At 34.1% G+C, this 15,297-nt stretch overlaps 3 protein-coding genes across 3 annotated transcripts; 1 reads left to right on the forward strand and 2 right to left on the reverse strand.

Annotated features, from left to right (window-relative positions):
* The first annotated feature begins 364 nt into the window (after window positions 1-364).
* LOC145091649 (small ribosomal subunit protein eS1) lies at window positions 365-2,175 on the forward strand. Its single transcript, XM_079029416.1, has 7 exons — window positions 365-501; window positions 593-640; window positions 740-845; window positions 1,190-1,327; window positions 1,424-1,609; window positions 1,687-1,887; window positions 1,980-2,175. The coding sequence occupies exons 1-7, from the start codon at window positions 491-493 to the stop codon at window positions 2,070-2,072; spliced, it is 783 nt and encodes a 260-aa protein (XP_078885542.1). The 5' UTR covers window positions 365-490; the 3' UTR covers window positions 2,073-2,175.
* A 3,047-nt stretch (window positions 2,176-5,222) lies between these two features.
* On the reverse strand, window positions 5,223-8,697 carry LOC145091650 (serine/threonine-protein kinase SAPK3-like). Its single transcript, XM_079029418.1, has 9 exons — window positions 8,225-8,697; window positions 7,494-7,568; window positions 7,175-7,276; window positions 7,025-7,078; window positions 6,838-6,930; window positions 6,650-6,742; window positions 6,434-6,538; window positions 5,872-5,970; window positions 5,223-5,672 (listed from the first exon to the last, which is right to left on the reverse strand). The coding sequence occupies exons 1-9, from the start codon at window positions 8,345-8,347 to the stop codon at window positions 5,388-5,390; spliced, it is 1,029 nt and encodes a 342-aa protein (XP_078885544.1). The 5' UTR covers window positions 8,348-8,697; the 3' UTR covers window positions 5,223-5,387.
* Window positions 8,698-9,309: 612 nt separating this feature from the next.
* LOC145095077 (uncharacterized) lies at window positions 9,310-14,114 on the reverse strand. Its single transcript, XM_079033019.1, has 6 exons — window positions 13,392-14,114; window positions 12,549-13,271; window positions 11,638-12,275; window positions 11,003-11,322; window positions 10,437-10,897; window positions 9,310-9,501 (listed from the first exon to the last, which is right to left on the reverse strand). Exons 1-6 carry the CDS (start codon window positions 14,112-14,114, stop codon window positions 9,310-9,312), a joined length of 3,057 nt encoding a protein of 1,018 aa, XP_078889145.1.
* Between the last annotated feature and the right edge of the window lie 1,183 nt (window positions 14,115-15,297).

Here is a 15,297-nt window from a genome sequence, read left to right on the forward strand (position 1 = left end):
ACTTGTTGTTTGTGTTCACCATAACCCTTTGACCGACTATCATAGGTCAAAAGCCGGTCAAAAGGGCTATGGTAAACACCAACAACAAGTTCGATGGTATATTGAATACAAAAAAAAGAAAATAGACCAAATGAGTACAAACGCAAAAGTTAATTACCATCAAGAGTCATTTTCCCTGAGAAAAAATAAAACTACTTGAAATGAACCCGTATATTTTTGGTACAACACAACCAAAGAAAAAATTTTATAAGCTGCTCTAAAAATAATTACAAAAGTAAAGGGGGTAAGTGAAAATTCTCAAAGGTAAACATAAAACATCTATCCTTCAAAGACGAAATTTAAAACGCAAGGGGAAAAAATAAAACATATTACTCTCACCAAAATTTAGGGTTTTGCGAGGATTAAAGCAGTAGGGTTTGCGTTCATCTGCTGCGCAGCCTTAAATCTTCCCCTTCGTTCTCTTCATTCGCTCGGCACTCACTATCCAAGAATGGCGGTTGGGTAATATCGCATCTCCTTGCATTTTCTTTATGTACGCATTATACGATGGCTCATATGCTAATGCTTTTGCTCAAATTTTAATATTTTGCAGAAAGAACAAGCGTATTTCCAAGGGGAAGAAGGGTGGCAAGAAGAAAGCGTTAGTTTATTTTTCTTTTCTACTTTCTAATGGCCATCTTTCCATTGTTTTCGTAAATAACTTCAGGATTCTAATATTTTAAATATGCATATTTAACAGGGCCGATCCTTTCTCAAAGAAGGATTGGTATGATATCAAAGCGCCATCGGTGTTCAACACTAGAAGTGTTGGCAAAACCCTCGTCTCACGTACCCAGGGTACAAAGGTATTTTTTTTTTGTTATCATCCCCTTTTATTACTTCACATTTGATTTTTGTTATCGTTCAAAGTTACTGGTAAATTGATATCTTTAAGTTCAAGTTTGATATTAAAAACATGATTCATATGAATTCAGTTCGTTTTTTGCTTCATTATCAGATTAGTTTGATCGGTGTTTATTTGCTTGAGAAGTTATTTTTGCCTAGAGTTTTTTTAGCCGAAATCACGATTATTGTGTACTCTAATACAGTCTCATGTTCTTGAAGATTTCCAAGATTTATGTATACTCTCTTAAGTCTGCTATATGCGTTTAGGTATTAAGAACTGAAAGTAATGTTCTTTTTTTATCAGATTGCTTCAGATGGTCTGAAACACCGTGTCTTTGATATATCTTTGGCTGATCTCCAAAACGATGAGGATCACGCCCACAGAAAGATCCGTTTGAGAGCTGAAGATGTTCAAGGAAAGAATGTTTTGACAAACTTCTGGGTACACAATACAACACAACGAATATCTATTTCCATTTTTTAACTATATACAATCCAATCATTCACATTCATTTTATAACTTTACATTTCTTTTTAGGGCATGGACTTCACAACAGACAAATTGAGATCACTTGTGAAAAAGTGGCAATCTTTAATTGAAGCCCATGTGGATGTGAAAACCACAGACAGCTACACTCTAAGGATGTTCTGCATTGGCTTCACCAAGAAACGTGCTAACCAAGTGAAAAGGACATGCTATGCACAATCTAGTCAGATTAAACAGGTGAAAATCTATCCTATTGTCACTTTTGACTATTTTTTATATGATGAATGACACTTTTCTCTATTGGGTTGTGTTAGATTCGTCGCAAAATGAGGGAGATAATGGTAAATCAGGCACAATCTTGTGACCTAAAAGAGCTTGTGCAAAAGTTCATTCCTGAGTCAATTGGAAGAGAGATTGAGAAGGCGACATCCAGCATCTACCCTTTACAGAATGTATTCATTCGCAAAGTCAAGATCTTGAAAGCACCAAAGTTTGATCTTGGAAAGTTGATGGAGGTATGCTGTTTTCTTCAACCTCATGAATTATAGTTGCATTATTAAAAAGTAAAAACGAATTATAAAATTGCAACTATTCTTTTCATGTGTAGGTTCATGGTGATTATGCAGAAGATGTAGGTGTTAAAGTGGAAAGGCCTGCAGAGGAAGCAGAGCCAGAAGCAACTGAAGTAATTGGTGCTTGAATGAGAGTTATATAGTTTCTTTATTGTTCTCTTTTAAGTTGTTTTAATTCACAGACATGAAATCTTGGTTTTGTTTTTGATTATTGATTGAGTTTTTGATTTAGATTGAGATGTTGAATTTTTGTAGTGATGTCTTTGGAAGAGGATTATTGCATCTTTTAAAGCTGTTATATATGCTGATTCAACTTCTTTCTTTCCATAGAGCTTTTTTGTGAGTAAACCAAGCGTTTTACGTATATCTCTTGGAAACTTGAATGATCATATAAATATATAGTTTTAAATGCATTTTGTTAAGGTATGTCTAAGGTAGTTTTGTTGTAGCTAGAGATGTTCTTTTGAATTGATGTGTTCAACATGAAATGATTGAGTAAACAAATTGATTTTCGATTTTAAAAATATGGATTTGAAATTATAATAGTTTGAACAAAATTGAAATTTGATCTGAACCAAATGGTGATTCGGTAGCATGAACATATTTTGAGTAATTGTTATTATATTTCAAAAAAAAATTCTTATTTATTTTGTTTGTTTACTTGTTAGATATTTAAAAACTCACTAAATATTCAAACAAGTAATAATTTATTTATTGTAAGTATAAATAATGAAAGCGAAAAGTGATTATATTGTTGATAAGTAGTAAGTACACAAATTTAGGTATTAAACCCATTAACTTTGCCGTTTTGTATGATAATCAACTTTTTCATCAAAATCATGTAACCTAAAGCATCACTCATCCTAAAAAAATCTCTAATTTCTTCGATCATGCAAATATTTCTTCATTGATTTTTGAATCTGATTAATTGTTCTCTCTTTTATGAGATTAAAGAAATTAGAGAATTTTTAGGATACATTATGTTTTAGAATACATGATGTTGATGTAAGAAGTTGATTTTCATACAAAAATACATAATTATTTGGGTTTAATATCTAAGTTTATGTATTTGTCATCAATATATTCACTTTCTACATAGAAAAAATATATTTAATTTTGAAAACTTATTATTTGTTTTTTAGTACAATTCGGTTTTGATTTCACAGTCAAAACCAAATTGAAATTCAAAATTTTAATCCAATTTTAATTAAAACCGATGATAAACTCGTGATCATGATCATATGATCATACAACCTTGTGATCATATCATATAAAATGTCGATTATAAGATCGGTTTATGGACAAAATCAATATAAGATTGTAAAAATGATCGTTAACAATACCATATTATTTATAATACAAAAATATCATTAATAGAATTATATTTAACTCTTTATCTTTTTTTATTAAAATGTTATTTAATCTAGAAAAACATTTTAAATTGATTATTAATGTCATAAAAAACCATTATATTTGATATTTATATCTTTTCAATGAGTTTTTCTTTTTAATTAATTTTGATTGAATATTTAGATTGAGTTTACTTTATGTTATGAAATGATATTGATGTATCATTTGTCATCTTATATTATATAGCTAGATTTATAGTTTTGATTCTAAACTTATAGCCCGGTGTTTTAATTTTGTTATGTTTGTGGTAGGATTTTTTGAGATTATAAAATAAAAACAATCACATGTAAGATCTTATCATGACAACTTTAGACACAAAACCATCAAAAGTATGAGTGGGTTTTTGAGATTTGTTTAATTTAAACAACTTGTGTTTTTTTAAATGTTTTTTTGCTTATGCTTATCGGGTGTCAAAACTATAATTAAAAAAAATATTATGAGTTTGTTTTTATCTGGTATTAAAACGTAATAATCTGATAAATTATTTTTTAATGTTTAGTAAATTATTCTTATATAATATAACGAGGAAGTAACTTAACAAAATTTCTTTGTTTAAGTCAATACATTAGAAAAAAATAATTTATCAAACACACATTAATTAATTTATTGAGTGTTTTCAATATTCTCATATGCAAACATTTAAAATGCTAATTACTAGTATTAAGCCATAATAAATCAGAAAACACTTCAAATAAGCAATCTAAAACCTGAATATCCTAGTCATATAGTCCTATGACTCCTAAGTGGACAATCCACTTTTATCAAAATAGCAAACAACTGTAATTGCAGTTCAAACTATTGTAATTGCACTTCAAAGGAGTTCAAAAATAATAAAATCCGAAAATTTGAATAGTTGCTTTATCTTAAGCTACAATTTAAGGACATCGATTAACTATGCTAGGGTGCAAACGAGTCAAACTACTTGTGAGCTACTCAGAGTTAACTCATCAAAAAGTTTGACTCGAAATCAATTTTAAACGAGCCCGAGTCATGCTCGACCTTAAGATTATGCTTGTTTATTAAATGAGCTCGAGTTCGATCTTGTGTTACTAAACGAGCCTACATATATATAATATAAAATTTTGATATTTTTTTGTATGTTAAAATAAATAAATATTTAAAAAACGCTAATTTAGGGAATTAAGTACAATATACGAACGAAGCCCAAACGGAACCCGAGCCTGTATTATGCTAAACAAGCTGATCTCGAGCTGGTCCCATAACGCTCAAGCTCGCGCCCAGAATAATTTAAACAAGCCAATCCCAAGCTAGTTTAGGGTCAGACTCGACTTGTTTGCACTCCTTAGTTTACACACTTCTCTTTTGCATGTGAGCCATTTAAAAATTGGTTAAAATTATGTTTTGCAAATTTGTTTTGCCAGGTCAAATAATAAGTAATAACCTAATGATAGTGTTATTGATCAACTCATTATATTCGTTCTCCACTTGCCAGCTTTAGTCACGATTAACCACCCTACGATTTGATATATAGGTGGTTGATGAATGATGACTATCATTATATAAAAAGGAATATTGCGTAATACATACATATACATAATGGTTAATATTATCAACCTCCTATGACATATTAACATTAAACAATGAATCCTTCCTAGGTAAATGTTGCTTAGCTTTTTAATTACTTAATTAAATTGACAAAAACAAAATCAGATCATCCGAATCAATTATATCTTGTTTAACGTAATGCAAAAATAAAAGAATTAATTTACATTCAGAAAAAGAAAAAAAGACTTCATAATACCTAACTATTTAAAAATTGTCCTTCAATTTCTTTCTCATTCTCACGTGTACTCTTGTTCGAAAAACTATGAAGTAAACACAATTTTGAACAGGAATCAAACAAAAAATTAGACCAAAAAACAAGTGGAATCCGGATTCTTTCTTGAAACTCAAAACTTTATTTCCCATTACATATATTAATATGTGATAATATATAAATATCCAAAATCCGAGACACAAACTTGGCACATTTTGAAAACACATGTTTGTGAGAAAGAGAAGGAGAAAGATGTTCAGATTTGAGCAGAATGATCTCCACTGTAATCAATCTCATTCTCCAAGTCAAAGTCATCCTCATCAGGATCCATGGATCCGCCAATCTCCGGCCGCCCATCCGTGGTGGTGGAGCCTTCTCCGGGAACCTTTGCCTCTTGTATGATCCGGTTGACTTCCTCAACACTTTGCAGTGATTGGTCAAAGCTTGCATTCTCATAGTTTGTTTTCTCACCTTCAACCAGATCCTTAGGCATGTTCTTCACAAACCATGGATGTTTCTTGATTTCTGGTATCGTGATTCTCTTCAAAAACAATTCATAAACTTCAGTTATATATATATATATATATATATATATATATATATATATATATATATATATATATATATATATATATATATATATATATATATATATATAATAGCTTATTGGATTAAGTCATGCTTCTATATATAATTAAGCCCATTAAGTGAAAAGAAACAAGATATGAGAGAGGAGGCACCTTAGAGGGGTTTGCAACAAAGATATGAGAAAGAAGGTGTCTACAATCAACAGAAACACGCACATAATCTGGTATTGAGTATTGAACGCTCACAATTCTCTGCCAAAATTATCAAATTAAGATCACAAACAATGAGTTTGACTTTTTGAATGTCATATGTAAGAATCTCCAAAGTTCAAATTCTGAAATCTTTTGGGAAAAGTATCATAAACGTTTTGAGATGAAAACAGTAAACAAAGCCACAAAGTTATTTGTTGAATACGTGATCAAATTCACTTCGATTTTGAAACCTAAAAGTGTTAGAATTGACCCGAAAGTCAAAGAGATTACAGCTTCTCACCAAAAGGTAATTGACTTTTGGAAGTCAAAAGCATGAATCTTCAAGCATCAAAATCAAGTGAAATCATTTGAAATTTTTCGGGAAACGGATCATAGTCTTTTTGAACTTATAACAGAAAACAAAGACAAAGTCGTTGTTTCTTGAATTTGTGAACAAATTTATTCCAATTTCGAAATCAAAAAGTGTTAGATTTGACTGAAAAGTCAAAGAAAGAAATCTCACCCCAATGGTTTTACGAAAATTCCTAGGATCTTCAGGGTCCTCAAAAGGGTAAGCTCCAACCAACATAACATACAGAGTCACACCACACGACCAAACATCTGCAATCTAACAACAAACAAGATTCACAATTTCATTATAATAAAAAAAAAAACGAAAACTTTAATTAAAAAATAAAATTATATTCAGGTATTTATTTAACCATAAAAAAAAAAATACCTTTCCATCATATTCTTTCCGAGATAGAACCTCAGGGGCAATGTAAGCTGGTGTTCCCACAGTAGATTTCGGTTGCGAGTGCAATAAACCAGACTACACAAAAAACAACCATAAAATATAAAATCCAAAAAACATATAAATATGTAAACTTTACTTTAAAAGATAATATTTTGAGAATATTATTAAACCTTTGAATAACCAAAATCACATATTTTGAGACGTGGGGATGGACTCCCATCTAGGAGAGTGTTCTCTAGCTTCAGATCTCTATGACATATTTCCTGAAATTAAAGAAAATATAGTGTATTACTTTTATCTTTTTCTTTTTACCATGAAACTAAAGTAATTATTATTATTATTATTATTATTTTTTACCATGGAATGGCAGTAACTGACTCCGGATAGAAGTTGTTGGAAGAAAAACCGAGCCTGTATTAAAAAAAAAGATCTCCCAACTTTAATGCTTCTGGAAATTTATAATAAGATGAAGATAACGAAGTTTAAATGTGTAAAAAAAAGAAAAACCTCATCTTCACTGAATCTTCCAGCACTTGTGATCTTACTAAAAAGTTCACCCCCAGCTGCATATTCCATGACTATAGCCAAATGTGTCCGAGTTAATAACACCTGCATGATTGGGATTTCAAGAATGACACATTTTCTTCATAAAAGGGCATTTACGTCTTTTTTGCACAGATGAAAGTTCTAGAGCTAGTCCATGTCCCACCCAAAGTGGGTGGGTCACATCAAACACAGTACAATGTCCCGTCTTTTGGGTGGGTCACATCAAACACAGTACAACCTGACAGACAAAAAAGGACTAAAAGATGAAATTTAAATTTACCTCCTTGAACCTAACGATGTTGGGATGCCTTAATGACCTGTGGTTAATGATTTCCCTTTGAACATTTTCATCAATCTGAAAAAAATAAAAAAAATATGTGGTCATAAGTTGCTATTGAAGTGGAAATAGACATTCAAATGTTGGAGTTCAAGTTCGATCGCATGAAATACAAAAAAGTTTTACACTTAGCAATGTATATGTGATCTTTAAAATCAATCTATTCAAAAAATTTAAATGATTTTTTTGGCTTAACCCAATAAGTCGTTTGTCAAGATCAAATAAAAAAGAAACAAACATATTCAAAAAATTCTTGAGAAGCCCATGTTTCCGAAGTAACATTTATCATGAGAACCCTAAAGTTTGCTCAAGGAAGAAAACCCAAAATCTTGAAATTAAGTTGACTTGAGGATGGTCAAACCCTAGTCTATAAAAAAGATTCCATCTTTTTTCAAACTTCACTGAATTCTATGAGGTAATACCAAAATCTGAACTCGTTAACTCCACAATGCGAATCTTGTAAAAACAACAAAAGATATATTTGTTCTTGATCATCGTTTTCAGCAAAAAAAGAAAGAAAAAAAAAATCCTGAATTAAAGGGCGGGTTAAAATGATCTGAAACTTGAAATATAGAATCAAACAAAACCCATCAAGCAATTCCAATAAAAAAAAGTGAAACATCAAACAATTAGAAACTATCCAACAAATTAAAAAAGGAAATTAAACTTTATACCTTTTTCCCTCTTTCAATGTATTTGACGGCAAACAGCTCTTTAGTCTTCTTATCTCTAACCAGCCTTGCCACTCCGAAATTCCCAGAACCAAGCTCTTTCAATGGTTCGTACTTCTCCTCCATTGTAGCAGAAGAAAATTATTCAGTAAAATCCCCAAAATGTGAGAGCACAAACGTTTGAACTCAAAACCCACTAGAAATGAGTCAAATTTTAAACAAAATCCAGACGAAAGAATCGGAAGGTTTTCAGAGAGGTTGATGGCGATTTGTATGAATCAAGACATAGAGACTGGGTTTTAGGAGTTGTATTATAAAGAGAAAGGGTCAATGTTAGTGGAATTTTTTAAAAGAGTAGCTTAGAAGTTAGAAATCGAGCTCAAATTCAAAGGATCTAATGAGGGTTTTGTTTTCAAGAATTAAAAAGGGAATTAAATAAGATTTTGTTAAGCATCCGATATTTTATAAAACAATCTATTTCAATTTGATTGTTGACTATTGCATTTTATTTTACAGTTGCTTTAGTTTTTCATGATTATAAAGAGTAAATTATAAATTTAGTCCTTAAATTATTAGAAATTTACGCTTTAAAATGCTCATTTGGTCCAAAATCACTTGCATCATCTCATTTTGGCCCCTCAAAATTTATCATTTCTACAACATAAAAGTTTCAATCAAGGATATTTTTTTGTCTACGCTATTTAGCATCTTTGATTTTATATATTTTTTTCGAAAGAGACATTATTTTATATTTAGTTCTTACTTTTTTGAATATTTTTGATGCCTTTTTAATATGGGTTATTGACATAAACATACATCAAAGTTTCACGTTTGGTTTTAAATAACCATTTAACTATCCTTTTGGATCTTTTACACCATTAAACTAAAAAATTACATGTCTAAAATACAATTTTTTTCAAATTTATCAGGTTTCCCTGGTTACATTTGTTTATATTGACTTATAATAGTCAAAGGTTTCGTAGCCACGTGGATCAAACTATTTTCTATTAAAATTTACAAAATAAAAATGAAAACCCACCGTCTCCCACCATTAACCTGGTTTCCCATGGAAAGCTTCACCCTCTGTTTCACACTCCTCTTCCTACGCAGTAAACACCAGGAAAGAAACTGTGAAGCACTAAACTGTGTTTGCCACCAATCATGTCGGAAAAGTCAGTAATGTTGCTTCTCCCTCTCCATCTAGTAACGATGGGTTTTAAACCCATCCCCACCTCGACATAACTTCTTCTTCGCGCTTCTCTTTTCATGTGACTATCTCTCTGTATCATTAAAAAACAACCACGAATAGTAAGTTTCCATTTATCTCACATTCCTTCCCTTCTACTCTCCTTAAAATCATTTTGTTAAGACAAAGATCACCACTTTTGTTCTTCACAGTTATAGATGTTGTAGGAGTAAAATATAATAGATTGATACCTTATTTGCTTGATTTGGAAGAAAAACAAGCAATTTGGGTGTTTGTTGGTGAAAGAACTCGAAATGTAGTGGATTTCAGAGATTTTTTTTTTGAAGTGTGGTGGTTACAAATGAGACTGCGATCGGTATTTGTAACAAAAACACAACCTGCGACCGCAAGGGGGGAACCTGCGATCAAAGGTTTTGAAAAGTTGACCGTTGGGCATGTTTCTCGAGGCAGGTAACGGTAGTATGATAAGAACTTGATACATGCGATCGCAGGTTTGGAAAAATGTGCTTTAATCGCTTATTTAACGTTCAAATGTGAGCCAGGAAAAAAATTGTAATATATGCGATCGCATGTACTGAACCTGCGATCGCAGGTTTGCCTTTTTTCGTGAAAAATGTTCCAAAAAACCTCGATGACGTGCTGCAACCCAAAATGTATAACCTGCGATCGCAAGGACTGGGCTTCCGGTCGCAGGTTCCACCAAAACTAAAATTTTCAATTTTTTTTTTTCAAATTCTCTCTGTTCCTTCTTATTTTAAAAACACGATTCAGTTAAAAAGGGACGACCTCAGTAGCTAAAAACACACAAAAATTAAAAAGAAGTTGCAAACACGAAACCAAAACAAACGCCCGGGTTGCCTCCCGGCAAGCTGCCCGTTTTTATTGTCGTTGGCTCGACATTGTTATTTGGTTTCCTCAATTGCGGTAAGTCGGGACCTCAACTACCTCCACTTCTTCATTTGTAACTTGAAACCCTTCTTAAAATGGTTTGAGACGATGACCATATACCTTAAATATCTTTCCTGTTTGTTCACTCTTAATTTTTATAGCACCATGATCAAACAAGTTAGTAACAACAAAAGCTCCCACCCAACGAGACCTCAATTTACCGAAGATAAGTTTGAAACGAGAGTGATATAAGAGTATCTTTTGACCGGTAGTGAATACCTTTCGCGAGATCATCTTGTCGTGAAACGCTTTCGTCTTCTCCTTATAGATTGCTTCGTTCTCGTAAGCATCATTCCTGATTTCTTCTAACTCTTGGATATCCAATCTTCTTTTCTTTCCAGCTTCATCCATGCTCATATTCAACTTTTTGATAGCCCAATATGCTCGATGCTCCAATTCAACCGGTAATCGACAAGGTTTTCCAAAAACAATTCTATATGGTGACATACCAATAGAAGTTTTGTATGGTGTCCAGTGAGACCATAACGCATCATCCAATCGAATACGCCAATCTTTCTTGACTGGATTGATGGTTTTTTCTATAATGCCCTTGATCTATCTGTTTGAAGCTTCAGCCTACCCGTTGGTTTGCGGGTGATATGTTGTGGATACCCGATGTGTGACACCATATTTCTTGAGGACTGCTTCGAGGGTGCGGTTGCAGAAATGTGTGCCCCGATCACTAATAATGGCCTTTGGTGTTCCAAACCTAGCAAATATATATTTTTTGACAAAATCAACTACAACCTTGGCATCGTCTGTTCGTGTAGCTTTTGCCTTGACCCATTTGGACACGTAATCCACAGCAAGTAAGATGTACACAAACCCAAAAGATGGCGGAAACGGACCCTTGAAATCTATACCCCAAACGTCAAAGATTTCACATACCAAGATTGGAGTAAGTGGCATTTGATTGCGAGATGTCAAAGACCCAGTCATTTGGCACCTTTCACAAGTTTTGCAAAATAGAAAAAAGTCACAAAAAATATAAGGCCCATAAAGACCACTGTCCAGGACCTTGCGTGCGGTTCGTTGTGGACCATAATGCCCTCCACAAGCTTATGAATGGCAGAAATTCAGAATTGACTTGACTTCATCTTAAGGCACACATCTTCTAATCACCTGATCAACACAGTGTTTCCATAAATATGGCTCGTCCCAGACATATCTTTTCGCCTCCTTCTTTATTTTATCTTTCTAGGCTCGGGTAAGATCTGAAGGGAGTTCTCTGGAGACCATGTAGTTCACTATATCAGCAAACCAAGGAGGGTTCTGAACAACGAATAGATGTTCGTCAGGAAATGTTTCATAGATCGGTGTTGGGTCTTCCGGTGGAGTGAGTCGACTCAAATGATCAGCTACCAAGTTTTCTCTGCTACTTTTGTCCCTGATCTCTATATCAAACTCTTGTAGCAGCAAAATCCATCTAATCAACCTTGGCTTTGAGTCTTTTTTGAAAAAAAGGTACCAGATAGCTGCGTGATCAGAAAAGATTATAACTTTCGTGCCCAACAAATGTTGTCTGAATTTTTCCAATGCAAAAACGTTTGACAACAACTCTTTTTCTGTGGTGGAGTAATTTGCTTGAGCATTATCAAAATTTTTTGATGCATAATATATAACGTGGGGAACCTGGTCTTTTCTCTGTCCTAGAACAGCTCCAACAATAGTATTACTGGCGTCACACATTATCTCGAATGGTAAACTCCAATCTAGGGGTTGAATGATGGGGGCAGAAGTAAGAAGATTTTTCAGCACATTAAAAGCCTTCTTGCAATCTTCATTGAAGTCAAATTCAGCATCTTTTTGCAATAATTGGTACATGGGAACTGATATCTTTGAAAAATCTTTTATAAACCTCTTGTAAAACCCTGCATGGCCAAGAAAGGAACGTACTTCCTGAACATTCATTGGGTAGGGTAAGCTCTTTATAACATTTATTTTTGCTTTATCGACTTCCAAACCTCTTATTGAAACAATATGTCCCAGAATCAGACCTTGGTCAACCATAAAGTGACATTTTTCAAAATTTAGGACCAAGTCTGTTTCTATACATCTTTGTAAAATTTTTGTGAGGTTTTTCAAACAGATATCAAAGGAGTCTACATAGACGGTAAAATCATCCATGAAGACTTCTATGGTATTTTCGACATGCTAAGAAAATATACTAACCATACACCTTTGAAAGGTAGCAGGTGCGTTGTAGAGTCCAAATGACATATGTCTATACGCGAATGTCCCGAAAGGGCAGGTGAAAGTCGTTTTCTCCTGGTCTTCTGGAGGAACGGGAATCTGATGGAAACCTGAAAATCCATCCAAGCAACAGTAGTGGGATTTTCCAGCAAGCCTCTCTAGCATCTGATCTATGAATGGGAGAGGAAAATGATGTTTCCGAGTGGCTGCGTTTAATTTTCTGTAGTCAATACAAACGTGCCATCCGTACTGAACCTGAGTTGGAACCAACTCTTCTTCTTTGTTCTTTACCACTGTCACTCCAGCCTTATTGGTTACAACTTGAACTAGGCTTACCCATTTGCTGTCAGAAATTGGGTATATCATCCCAACATCCAATAACTTCATAACTTCTTTTTTAACCACCTCCATCATTGGTGGGTTTAGTCTGCATTGGGCTTCCCACGATGGCTTATAATCATCTTCCATCAAAATTTTATGCATGCATAGAGATGGGCTGAGTCCTTTGAGGTCTACAATAGTCCACCCAATTGCACTTTTATACACCTTCAAAATTCTGATCAGCTCTAACTCTTCTTTTTCTGACAGCTTGTTGGATATGATAACTGGTAATGTTTCTTCTTCTTCAAGATATGCATATTTCAGGTGTTCTGGAAGTGTCTTCAGCTCCAAGATGGGAGCTTGCACTATAGACGGAAAAAGCTTGGAGTTAGAAATTGGTAATTTAAGAGTTTGGGTACCATACCTCAACTTTCTCTGCTAGTCCATATGAGCTGCCATCTCTTGAACTTCTCTATCAACCACATAATTTTCTGATATAACCTGAGCTGCATTAATAGACAAATTTCTATGGAGCACTAATGCTAGTGACTCACGGTTAGTAATCTTAAAATATTTTGCAGATAATGGTTCAATTACATCAATGAAATTAAGGGCTGAAACATCATCAGGGTAACGCATGACATCATAAATATTGAAGTTGATAACTTCATCATCAAATTCCATTAAAAGAGTACCATCATAAACATCTATTTTGGTTCTGGCAGTTTTTAAAAATGGTCTCCCCCAAAGAATGGAACTTGAATTTGGTGTATCGTCATCTCCCATATCCAAAACATAGAAATCAGCTAGGAATATGAGTTCATTCACTTGAACCAAAACGTCTTCCAGCACACCTTTTGGGTGCACCAGAGAACGACCAGCTAACTGAATGATGACTCCTGTTCTTTTTAATGGCCCTACCGCAATAGTTTTAAAGAGTGAAGATGGAAAAACATTTATAGAAGCTCCTAAGTCCAACATAGCTCCTGGCACCGAAAGGTTCCCCAACTTGCAATGAACAATAAATACTCCTGGATCCTTACAATTTGGGGGTAGCCTTTTCTGTAAAACAGTTGAAACATTCTCGCTTACTTTAACTGTTTCGTTTCCCTTTAACTTTCTTTTTGAAGTACACAACTCTTTCAAAAATTTAGCATATCGGGGGAGTTGTTTAATTGCATCAAGAAGGGGAATATTTACCTCAACCTTTCTGAATAAATCCATGATGTCTTTGTCTTCCTTTTTTTTTTTTTTTTTGTATTTTACGGTCTTGAGGGAAAAGGAGGAGGGGTAATTTTCACTTCAGTTTCAGCAGATCCATCTTTTTTGTGCACCTCTTCAGTTGCTTCAGATTCTTGCTCAACCACGATCACTTCTTCCTTATCTTATTGCTGATCCGGTCCTTTGTAGTTTTTACCCCTTCTGAGGGTGACAACACAAGCATTGTGATTCGGGTTCTTCTCACTCTGAGATGAGAATTTTCCTTGGGTTTGTGCTTCTAATTTGCTCATGGAGTCCGCGGGTTGTGATACCTGCTGCTCCAGATTTTTGATGCTAGACTTTGTTTCATTATGGAAAGGTTGGGTACTGGTGGCAAGACTTTTAACTATGTCTTCCAAAGACATGCTGGAACTACTAGCTTGTAACTGAACAGGTGGTTGCTGGAAATTGCTCTGGTGCTGATTTTGCTGAAAAGGTTGCTGAAACCCAGGTGGAGCTTGATATTGGTTTCTTTGCTGAAAGTTTTGTTGAGTTCTTGGCTAGAAATTGTTATTTTGAGGCCCTCCCCAAGCTTGGTTGTTGCGATGTTGATCAAATGGCCTTTGTTGAATTCCTCCCATAGCTTTCACAGATTCACTATCTTCTTGAAGTAGTGGGCACATATCATTTGGGTGGCCGGTTTTGCAGCAGATCCTACAAGGTTTGACCTTTGGCTCAATACCTTTTTCTTTTGTCAACAAAAGGACAACTTTAGTCAATTCTGAAATCTAGGATTCGAGGTGTGCATTGCTCATCTCCTTGACTCCTCTTGGATGGTCTGGGTACCACTCTTCCTCGGTTGCTGAATGTTTTGATTCATTGGCTAGCTTCTCTATTAATGCCCTAATCTCTGTTGGTGTCATGTCAGAAAGTGACCCTCCACTTGATGCATTTATAAGTCATCTCTCCATAGGTATCAATCCTTCGCTGAAACACAAATATAACTGATAATCATTAATTCCATGTTGCGGACACCGGACCAACAACTTCTTGAATCGCTCCCAATAAGTGTGGAGAGCCTCTCTTTTGCCTTTCTTTATAGCTAGAATCTCTCTGCACATATTTGACACTTTCGCCTCGGGAAAATATTTTTCTAAAAAGAGTTTGGCGAGTTCGTTCCATCTTGTTATTGAACCAGATGGGAGGT

This window comes from Lactuca serriola, chromosome 3, assembly GCF_051521515.1.
Source record: "Lactuca serriola cultivar US96UC23 chromosome 3, Lser_US96UC23_V15, whole genome shotgun sequence".
NCBI classification, from domain to species: Eukaryota; Viridiplantae; Streptophyta; class Magnoliopsida; order Asterales; family Asteraceae; genus Lactuca; species Lactuca serriola.

What these genes read in the sequence shown, in the direction of transcription:
- LOC145091649 (XM_079029416.1), top strand. An exon ending in AAGGGTGGCAAGAAGAAAGC is followed by an intron (nt 641 to 739) that starts GTTAGTTTATTT and finishes CATATTTAACAG; the next exon opens with GGCCGATCCTTTCTCAAAGA. An exon ending in AATCTAGTCAGATTAAACAG is followed by an intron (nt 1,610 to 1,686) that starts GTGAAAATCTAT and finishes GGGTTGTGTTAG; the next exon opens with ATTCGTCGCAAAATGAGGGA.
- LOC145091650 (XM_079029418.1), bottom strand. Translation starts at nt 8,347, where the DNA reads ATGGAGGAGAAGTACGAACCATTGAAAGAGCTTGGTTCTGGGAATTTC. An exon ending in ACATTGAAAGAGGGAAAAAG is followed by an intron (nt 7,569 to 8,224) that starts GTATAAAGTTTA and finishes TATTTTTTTCAG; the next exon opens with ATTGATGAAAATGTTCAAAG. An exon ending in TCAGTTACTGCCATTCCATG is followed by an intron (nt 6,931 to 7,024) that starts GTAAAAAATAAT and finishes CTTTAATTTCAG; the next exon opens with GAAATATGTCATAGAGATCT.
- LOC145095077 (XM_079033019.1), bottom strand. Translation starts at nt 14,114, where the DNA reads ATGGATTTATTCAGAAAGGTTGAGGTAAATATTCCCCTTCTTGATGCA. An exon ending in TGTCTATTAATGCAGCTCAG is followed by an intron (nt 13,272 to 13,391) that starts GTTATATCAGAA and finishes TCTAACTCCAAG; the next exon opens with CTTTTTCCGTCTATAGTGCA. An exon ending in AAACAGGAAAGATATTTAAG is followed by an intron (nt 9,502 to 10,436) that starts GTATATGGTCAT and finishes TTAATGATACAG; the next exon opens with AGAGATAGTCACATGAAAAG.